Source organism: Bombus affinis, chromosome 16 (genome assembly GCF_024516045.1).
Source record: "Bombus affinis isolate iyBomAffi1 chromosome 16, iyBomAffi1.2, whole genome shotgun sequence".
Taxonomy (NCBI): Eukaryota; Metazoa; Arthropoda; class Insecta; order Hymenoptera; family Apidae; genus Bombus; species Bombus affinis.
In genome coordinates this window covers 3747959-3758092 of record NC_066359.1, presented here as the reverse complement: position 1 = coordinate 3758092, position 10134 = coordinate 3747959, and the positions used below count along the sequence as shown (strand labels likewise).

The window sequence follows — 10134 nt, the reverse complement described above, 5'->3', positions numbered from 1 at the left end:
CATAGCCTATCTCGAAACTAGAGAGGTCGTGACTATCGAATGTTTCGCGATCGAGGTGATATCGAGATTCATATGGCGGGAACTTTGTAATTTGAAAAGAAGAATGTTCAAATTTGTACCCCTTCAGGTAATTAAAATTCTAATAAGGGATCATTCTATAAATCTGAAGGTATCAATAAAGCACATAATTCAGAACAAACATGATCGGAAAGTTGTAAAAGACATAGATGAAGTAAACGGTGTCTTGAAAGGCGAATTGGAACTTTCTGACTTCAAAAGATTATAACTTCGAAATAAATGCATGAAATACAAAAATTCGAATGCTATTTTGTAAAGAAAAGTCGGTACTTATATAGTATGTAAAAACACATTGCTCAAATTATTAATTAATAACAAAACGCGACAAATTAAGGTGTAGTATTACGAGCAAATATTCTAATTATACTGAATCTGTATGATGACTGTCAATGTCAACCTCATCTACATTTTTTACAACCTTCCCATCACATTTACTATAAATGATTGTATTTTTATATCTTATGATTTAGAATGATGTCTTACTAGAATTTTATATCTCTGAAGTAATACAAATTTAGCTGTTCTTCTTTGAATCATTATTTACGAGAGTTTCCACCCTAATGACCTCAATGACCTTCATTACAATTATCAAAAGTTTTCACAGGAAGGGAAAATAAAAAGTTAGAAAGATTTAAATAAAACGCATACATATCTTTATGTCATGTATGAAAAGTATTAAATAAATATAATACTAAATCTTTCATTGAGTTAAGACTGAGTACATTAAAAAAGTAAAAAAGGTCCACGAATTAGAAAAAAATACCTCTTAGAATACTTCTTCTGTATTTTCCTTTTCTCTTTCAATCGCTATGTGCATAGCTCTTAAAAATCGACTTAGAGTACACTTTTTTGTTTTCATATAGAAAGCATGAGCTAAAAATGGTATTTTTCTTAAAACTCGTCCACTTAAGTTCACGCTCTCTTGACTGAGTTCCATTAATTTAAGACTGTTCTTTGTCTGAAATGTTTCCTCATAGCCCATTTTTTTTAAGCATGGTAAGTCATAAATTTCTTCTGATTCCATTAATTTTGTCTGGAAAAAGTGAAAATAATATATTTGACGAAATAGGAAAATATATATTTATTTACCCTCATTAATTCTTTAAGACAGGAAGTATAAATTTTGTATATAGCTTGATACGAAGGAGGTCCAATATATTGCTTCATATCTGTTCTATCGACGAATGCTATGTCAATGGCTTCTGATAAATTGCTAGTTGTTAAAATTAAAATATTTGGATATCGTTTTATTTGGTCTAGTTGCGTTAATAAGGCATTCACTACTCTTATGGAATCAACGGGTTCTGATCCGTTATTACAACTTTTCCGGGTATGCGCCAGGGATTCTATCTCATCAATTAAGATACAAACTAATGCTTGTGGATTTTCTAAAAGACTTCTTATTTCATTGAATAATTTCACAACCAATTTACCACTCTGCAAATAGTAATATTTTTAATTTTATTATCTACTAATTAAAAGAATTTCCTTAATGAGTTATTGTAATATTACCTCTGAAAACCACTTTGAAAATAAACTATGGCTGTTTATCTCAACAAATTCGCCATGTGTAAATCTATTACCTAAACGAATAGTAGCCTTCTGAGCAAGGGCTTTACATAAACTAGTTTTTCCTGTACCTGGTGGCCCATGTAATAGTACCACTTTGTTCCAACTTATGATGTTAGTATCAATATTATGGTCTGCGAATATCATTGCTGTTTCCACAAAGTGAAGTAGCTAAAAAAGGAACAAAAGCATTTTCAAGTATTATGAAAAATTGAGATAATTATAAGATATTCAACTAACGTTATCCTTTATGTTGGAATCAAAATAAAGGCTCTCCCATAAATAATGAAATTCTTGTGATGGTAATATCCAATGTGATGAGGCTGAAAGATTTTCTCCATCATTTTCCATTGTCTCAGTAGCTGCAGACTCTGTGGTTAACCTATATATATGAAACCTTAGAGTAGCTCCTTGCACTTTCATATGAGTTCTCTGTAATTATAAAGTTCGTATTACTAACGTTCTTTGTGTATGCAATTAAATTTACTTTCAAACTTTTACCTCTCCATGACTGCAAGTGCATATTATAGAATCAATATGAGTCTGTAAAGTGGAGTTTGTCAGGTCCTTTCCATACATAATGGTATCTAAAGCAACATCCTCTAATGCATTTATTTCAGCATATACTAAATTCTCTACTTTTTCTATAGAAAGTGTGCTGAAAGTCAAATATTATTGTTTATAATGGATTTAACATTCAAAATATAGCGCACAAAGTTGATAAAAGAATTATATTTCAATTGAAACATAAATTATCGTAATTGTAAAAAATCGTTAATCGTAAAAAAAAGAACTACGAGAGTAATACCTGACGATATTTAGACAGATTTCCACGTGCAAAACATCAGCTCCTTCCATTTTATTTGACTTTTTACTTTTCGACACTTTTCCGACGCTTTAAGAATTGATTTAAAATCTTTTTAATACAGAGCTAAGACCTTAAGAAAAACACCAAACTGCGTACTCTAGAACAATCAAGAATTCAAAATGTAATTTGAAACTGATTACGCAGGTGTTTCCAACCAATTGTCAAATATATAGTGATAGAAGAAAAAAGAGAGGAACAGAAGAGAGAGAAAGTTTAAATCTGATTTTCAACGAACGAATTTAACGTAAAGACAAAAAAGAGAGAAAGAGTTTTATACACAGATCTCCTATACGCAACTCTTATGAAGGAGGATGTCATTGTTTTGATGTTACTAACTCCTTTATTAATATTATTAATATTGTTAATATTATTCCCTACCTAATATTTATTCCATTATTGATATTAAATATAACATATTATTACTCCCTGCGCGCGCTTTCGGAGTTTTGTAACAGCGCCATAATGCGGAATCCTCCACCACCAAAAGTCTGATCAGTTGTCAGTCTGGTATAAGTCTTGCGTATGAGACTGTAAAGTGATATACTATCCTTTCAATAAGTGCGATTCTTTTTCTCAATAGTAAAATTTACTTTTTTCATAGAGAATGAAGGCAATTAGGTGTCCTACTGATGAACTTAGCATTACAAATTGTGCTATAATCAATCCAGATGATTTCCCAGATGATGTCAGGTAAAGATATCATCCTATAATTAATTCATTGATTTTGTAGGTATAAGAACCAGTATAGATGATATGGTTTTTTGATCGATCCTACCAATTCGGTAAAATCGAATTGATCAAAAAATCGTATCGTCTGATGTGACTGGTATAAGTACCAAATCAATGAATCGGCCCAATTACCGAGTTGGTAACGACCGAAAGCAGTGTTCACACGGTTCTGTACCTTCACCAAAAATCTAACTCTCACGCATATGCTTACTTCCTATTTTTGTTTGTTTATTTTGTTATTTGCAGTCTGACAAAATTGACGTGAATATTTTTTCATTATGAATTTTTCATGGTTTTTTAATATGTCACAAAAAAAGGATCAACGGAAGATATATCCTATTGAAAATGATGTATATCAATTGGGTTCCTATCAAATTTTCATGTCTCAATTAAGAAGTGATGAAATAAAATTTTTTAATTATTTTTGTATATGAATATTTACTTTTGATGATCTGTTAAAAAGCATGGAAAAGATTTAACAAAACAGAACACAACTATGAGACTAAGTATTAGTTTTGAAAAGAAAATGTTTGCATGGTTAAGACTAATTTTTAAATTGTTATCATTATATATAATCAAGTAGTCAGATCTAAAACCGTAATTGAATGATTGGATTCAATGATTGGACTTACAATTAAAACAAAGGTGATGTGTTATGTTGATGCAAGTTCTGATCTCTATAATTTATTCATTCATAAAATTCATTTGTTCTCTAAAAGAGCATGAAGAGTATGAAGAAAATTCTCTAGAAAAGTATGGTAAAAAGTGTCTGCATATTCATATATTTTCTTATTTTTTGTATTAAATTTATAACTTTGACTTGAAATTCTAAAGTTTCATTATTGTTGAATATATGTAATGATAACAAAATACTTTTAAAAAATTAAATATGACGATTTTCTTCTTCATCTCTAGGAAAATTTATTTGCTTATCTATTAATTTTATCAAAATCTTCTTTTAACAAATTGTATATTTCTCACCATAATGCTTCTTTTAAATTTTTATCTTTATATGAATCTAATCTTTTATCCCATATAGCGGGCCTTTGTTCCACCAACGATATCATAAACTCCGCATTTATTTTCGCCATTTTCAACGATTCATACGCACTCTCCTCTATGACTCTTCTATAAGTACGATAAAGAAAATGTATCGGCCGATTCGTTTTTATTGCCGAATCACTTCATATATCGACAAAACCAAATGTCGAATGCGACCGAATCGGTGATTTCATCGTATACACGGATATGAAACATACGTAAGTATATGCTCCTAGACAAAAAAACAATTGAGCCAGCAAATGATTGATTCATTATAATTTGAACAAGCTGTTGTTGCAGTATATTAGTAACTGTAGTAACAGCTATTACATATTATACTGAACCATTAATTCATTTGTTCGGGAGTTGAACATGCGGCGAAAATACAGAAATGTGTGAACGCTGCTTTCGGCTTACATATATATATAAAATATAAGGTTTTAAATAATTAAATCGACAAATAAGGCAATAAAAGAATAATAAAATTTATAATTTTAGTTTATTTGACAGATTATATGAAGTTCAACATAATTGTATCTTTTAGGCACATTGAAGTTACCACTGCACCAAATCATCACTTTGTATTTACTATAAAACGACATCATGAAGTACCCAGAGGAACTGTTGGATTTAGTTTGCTTCAGAGGAAATGGGCCACTCTTTCCCTTAATCAGGAAATTGAAGTTCGACCATATCATTTTAATCCTACCTCCAGTACAGAATGTTTATGCACTATTGTATTAGAAGCAGACTTTTTGCAAAAAAAATCGTATGTGCATTATATGGAAAATGCAAAGAAAATAGCATGTATAATAAAATTTGTAATGATATTTTAGGACTACTTTGGAACCATACAATACGGATGAAATGGCTAAAGATTTTCTGTTACAATTTTCGGGGCAGGCATTCACCGTGGGTCAACAACTGGTGTTTCAGTTCAAGGATAAAAGAATGCTTGGCCTCGTAGTTAAAAGTTTGGAAGCTGCTGATATATCTGCTATAAGTTCTGGACAAAATACAGTATCTAAAAAAACTCAAATGGGACGTTGTTTGGGCGATACTGTTATACAGTTTGAAAAGGCAGAAAATTCAAATGTAAACCTTATTGGCAAAGCAAAGGGGAAAGTTATTCGCCAATCAATTATCAATCCAGATTGGGACTTTCAAAAAATGGGAATTGGTGGACTGGATAATGAATTCAGTGCTATTTTCCGAAGAGCATTCGCGTCACGAGTTTTTCCGCCAGAAATTGTTACTCAACTGGGTTGTAAGCACGTAAAAGGGATTTTACTTTATGGTCCACCAGGTACCGGTAAAACGTTAATGGCAAGGCAGATAGGAACTATGTTAAATGCTAGAGAACCCAAAATCGTCAATGGCCCTCAGATTTTGGATAAATATGTTGGAGAAAGTGAAGCTAATGTTAGACGATTATTTGCTGATGCTGAAGAAGAGGAGAAGAGGGTATGAAAATATTTTCAACCTTCATGACGTGTTTTATACTGTTTTACAAATATAAATTATAAATATAAATTACATTGTTTAACAAATTTTAACTTTTTTCCGATTTTGCAACCTTCAGTAGGTAATTCTTGTAGATTTTTGTATACTAGATATAAATTTGCAAATCATGTTTTCCTAGAATCCAAAGTTTTTAAAAAAATGAATTATGAAAAAAATTGCACATTTTCAACTTTGGAGATGTTTCATGCTTTTTATCGTAACAGCTATCGAATTGCGGTTGGGACGAAAAAATTCTTTAGGCTCACTTAAATAAAATGATGTGTATTATTATTGGATTATAAACATTTAAGTGTGTTCAAATAATGATCAAAGCAAAAAAGACACCTAAAACACCATTGTTTGCTTACATTTTCCGATTTATTTAAAAAACTAAAGGTCTAGGAGAAAGTCTAACATGGGTATATTATAGAGCAGACATTTTCGCTAAAAAAAGGATCAAGAAAAACTAGAAAACCTTGTTTGATTCTAAGATGAAAGCGAAACACGTAGTGACTATAGTGGTTACTGATAAATAAATTTTCATGTTTAGCTTGGACCAAATAGTGGATTACATATAATTATTTTTGATGAAATTGATGCTATTTGCAAATCTCGAGGGAGTGTTGCTGGAAATACAGGAGTTCATGATACTGTCGTAAATCAGTTGCTTGCAAAAATAGATGGTGTGGAGCAGTTAAATAATATTCTTGTTATTGGTATGACTAACAGACGAGATATGATTGATGAAGCTTTACTACGACCTGGTAGATTAGAGGTATTCTTAATAATATTAAATATTTTTTAAAGATAATGTTTGGAAAACCATTACCATTACTTTACATAAATATTATTACATTAAATAAAATTTGTGTACATATAGGTACAAATGGAAATCAGCTTGCCTGATGAACATGGAAGATTCCAAATACTTAATATTCACACATCTAGAATGAAAGATTATAAGAAGATATCACCAGATGTTGATTTAAGAGAACTAGCCACATTAACTAAAAATTTCAGTGGTGCAGAATTAGAAGGTCTAGTTAGAGCTGCACAAAGTACTGCTATGAATAGATTAATTAAAGCTTCTAGTAAGGTAGAAGTAGATCCTGCTGCAATGGAAAAACTTATGGTTTCCAGAACTGATTTTCTTCATGCTTTGGAACATGACGTTAAACCTGTAAGTAATTTAAAAGAAATTCGAGTGTGATTAACAAAGAACTGCAATGATTTGCTTTAACGACTTTACTTTATGTTACAGGCATTTGGCACAAGTGCAGAAAAATTAGATCATCTTCTTATACGTGGTATTATTAACTGGGGCAAACCAGTGGCAGAGATTTTGTCTGATGGCAATTTATATATTCAAGAGGCACGCTCTGCCGAAGGTTCTGGTCTTGTGTCAGTTTTGTTAGAAGGACCTCCAAATAGTGGAAAAACAGCACTTGCTGCTCAAATAGCTAAAAATTCCGATTTTCCGTTTGTCAAAGTATGTACACCAGAAGATATGGTTGGTTTTACAGAATCTGCAAAATGTCTTTTAATTCGAAAGGTAAATATGAACTGAATATTTTCTAATTATAATATAATAAATGATATAAAATATATATTTTTTCTTGTTTAGATATTCGACGATGCTTACCGTTCACAACTCAGTTGTATTCTAGTTGATAATATTGAGCGTTTGTTAGATTATGGTTCTATTGGTCCACGATATTCTAACTTGACTTTACAAGCGCTGTTAGTTTTACTGAAGAAACAACCACCGCGTGGTCGTAAATTATTAGTACTTTGTACTACAAGCCGCAGGTAAAATACTTAATGTTAATGTAACAATATTCCAAAATAATAGTTACATATATTTTTATTAATATAATTACCATATCTTCTCTAGACAAGTTTTAGAGGACATGGAAATGTTATCAGCATTTAGTACAACTCTTCATGTACCTAATTTATCAACTCCTGACCATCTCTTAAGCGTTTTAGAAGAAATGGATCTATTTAATAAAAAAGAAATTGTACATTTACATGCCAAACTTCAAGGAAAACGGTGTGTCTATTCAGAACAATTTAACAATATTAATTTTTATTTAAATGTGTGAATATCGAAAGCACGATTTGTATATTTTCTTTCAGGGTATTTATTGGTATAAAGAAGTTGCTATGCTTAATAGACATGGCACGTCAAGTGGAACCAAAATATAGAGTTCCAAAATTCTTATCAAAATTAGAAGAAGAAGGTGGATTGGAGTAATAAGTATCTAAAGCTGTAATTATTTGTGTAGAAATGAATTAGATGTGATTTACGGATTAATATATAATACGTACGTAACAAAGAAATTTGCATTTATATACATACGAAATCTATATTACTTGAAAAAATCAAGTATAATTACGTGAGGTATATATGTATATGTCTTAGGAATACTTATGTAAAGCATTTTAATTGTTTATAAATATTCAGGTACTTTCTACTATACTTTTAATAGAAATTGTATTTTCTATTATCTTTTTAAATGATTCTGCCAAACATACAGTATTCATAATTTTAGAATTATATAATTTTTATGTACCTCTTTGATAATAATTTGTTTTAAAGCAATTTCACTAATTTAAAAAAATGTAAAATATAAAATGTAAAAAGACAAAGATATAATAGTTAAAAGAATGAAATTTTTTGTTAGATGGTAATAATATTAAATGTTCGCAATACATTATTATATAAATTTTTAATTATTGATCTTTTGTGTGAACTTTGAAAGTTTATGCTACACTAGTTATATATGAAACTATATGTCATAACTATGTAGAAATGAAATTTACACATATCTTTACAAAAGATAGACAGAAATGCTTCCCTTAGTTTTAATGTTATCATATTCTACCATAAAATGAGTTTATTCCATGTTAGTGCTACGTTTTTTAAACAATTTTTATAATAAGAAGTGTAATTGTTTATTAGCAACGTTTATTACATGTATTATAAACATATATTTTTATGCCTCCATTTATAGGTAATGTATGTATATCCATACAATAATCTAATGTGTACTTATCACTACATCACAGTTTGCTGTAGTTCTAGTTGTAAATGTATGCATATGTTTTAGTATTGATATTTAGTAGCATCTACAGATTAATGCCCCTTTAAGGTGACTAAATAAAACCATTCCAAAAAATATTTATATGCAAATATTTACTTTGCTTGCAATTGACAAGAAATATATGAAAAATAGATGGATACGTATTTCCTATAAATTAAAGATAGATGAAAATTAGTTTTATTTTAGAGAAATTAGTATGTAAATCTGAAATTACCCTGCATATGATACATAAATAATTTATTTTGTGTAAATTATTTAAATAATTTATTTTATGGCAATTTATCCGTATAGTAAAAATGTATTATTGATTATCTGATTATAATAATTTCAATAATTTGATTTACGTACATATAATTAAACTGTCTACAAGAAAATCTGTATATTAACATCAAATGTATTGTTATGCCTGATAAATATCTAATATGAATCATATTTGTGTTAAAATATTGCAATAATAGTATATATAAATTTATGACATATGTAATATATGTAAAAGTTAAATAAAATCTTGTAGAGTACAGTGATGAAAAATGTTATTAATATTATCATCTCTTACAATTTACATAATTTAATCACATATACATACAAAATAAAACATAATAATAATGTTGCTTGCTTGACATTACTCTTATTTTATTTCCACAGTTTTTATATAAATATGGTTATATTACAATTAAAAGTTACAGAGTAATTAAGTTAATATATATAATCGTGTGCAATAATTTTTAAATTTTGTACTATTTGAATCTTAAATATGTATACATATATAAGTACATATCAGTGATGTTACCTGTAATAATTTCTCATGCAGGCTTTTGGAAGTTCTATGACAGGCTCGTTATGAAGCTAACGAGGAAATAAAAATTAAAATATATCATAATGATGGTGTCTCCTAGCATCAAATAATTTAAATTTTGGAGATAAAAATAAATTAAACTAAACTAAACTAAATTCAAAGTTTAATGTATTAATAAAAAGAATATTAATAAAACGTTAATATTAATAAAAAAATATTCAATATATTATGTCATATTGCATAATCATATTCTTTAGTAAATTTTTATTATATGAATTCTTAATTTTTGAAGAATTAATTGCATAAAGAATATTTGCATGTCTTTTCAAATGTGTATTTTTCTAAATGAAAGAATTTCATTTTTATTGGGTTGGCAACTAAGTGATTGCGTATTTTAAATAAGAAGGAAAATTTAAAATTTTTGCTTAAAAATATAACTTTAT

The 10134-nt window shown here is 28.9% G+C and overlaps 2 protein-coding genes across 3 annotated transcripts; one reads left to right on the top strand and one right to left on the bottom strand.

Moving 5' to 3' along the window:
• Positions 1-840: 840 nt before the first annotated feature.
• LOC126925451 (pachytene checkpoint protein 2 homolog) lies at positions 841-2712 on the bottom strand. Its single transcript, XM_050741008.1, has 6 exons — positions 2456-2712; positions 2149-2305; positions 1888-2079; positions 1591-1818; positions 1168-1515; positions 841-1111 (listed from the first exon to the last, which is right to left on the bottom strand). The coding sequence occupies exons 1-6, from the start codon at positions 2503-2505 to the stop codon at positions 845-847; spliced, it is 1242 nt and encodes a 413-aa protein (XP_050596965.1). The 5' UTR covers positions 2506-2712; the 3' UTR covers positions 841-844.
• Positions 2713-2994: 282 nt separating this feature from the next.
• On the top strand, positions 2995-8972 carry LOC126925441 (vesicle-fusing ATPase 1-like). 2 transcript variants are annotated; one of them, XM_050740990.1, is made up of 10 exons: positions 3008-3205; positions 4284-4503; positions 4830-5054; positions 5122-5749; positions 6339-6563; positions 6669-6968; positions 7050-7340; positions 7413-7597; positions 7683-7841; positions 7928-8972. In XM_050740990.1, exons 2-10 carry the CDS (start codon positions 4493-4495, stop codon positions 8043-8045), a joined length of 2142 nt encoding a protein of 713 aa, XP_050596947.1. In that variant the 5' UTR covers positions 3008-3205; positions 4284-4492; the 3' UTR covers positions 8046-8972. The 2 variants fall into 2 exon arrangements, with proteins under 2 accessions (XP_050596946.1, XP_050596947.1); XM_050740989.1 differs by lacking the exon at positions 4284-4503 and having other exon boundaries at positions 2995-3205.
• Positions 8973-10134: the final 1162 nt, after the last annotated feature.

Bases quoted from the DNA above. Each gene is read 5' to 3' on its own strand.
- LOC126925441 (XM_050740989.1), top strand. From the start codon at position 3,120: ATGAAGGCAATTAGGTGTCCTACTGATGAACTTAGCATTACAAATTGT. The intron at 3,206-4,829 runs GTAAAGATATCA...TGTATCTTTTAG, and splicing joins GATTTCCCAGATGATGTCAG to GCACATTGAAGTTACCACTG. The intron at 7,842-7,927 runs GTGTGTCTATTC...ATTTTCTTTCAG, and splicing joins GCCAAACTTCAAGGAAAACG to GGTATTTATTGGTATAAAGA.
- LOC126925451 (XM_050741008.1), bottom strand. From the start codon at position 2,505: ATGGAAGGAGCTGATGTTTTGCACGTGGAAATCTGTCTAAATATCGTC. The intron at 2,306-2,455 runs GTATTACTCTCG...TTTGACTTTCAG, and splicing joins ATCTGTCTAAATATCGTCAG to CACACTTTCTATAGAAAAAG. The intron at 1,819-1,887 runs GTTAGTTGAATA...TTCCTTTTTTAG, and splicing joins ATTCCAACATAAAGGATAAC to CTACTTCACTTTGTGGAAAC.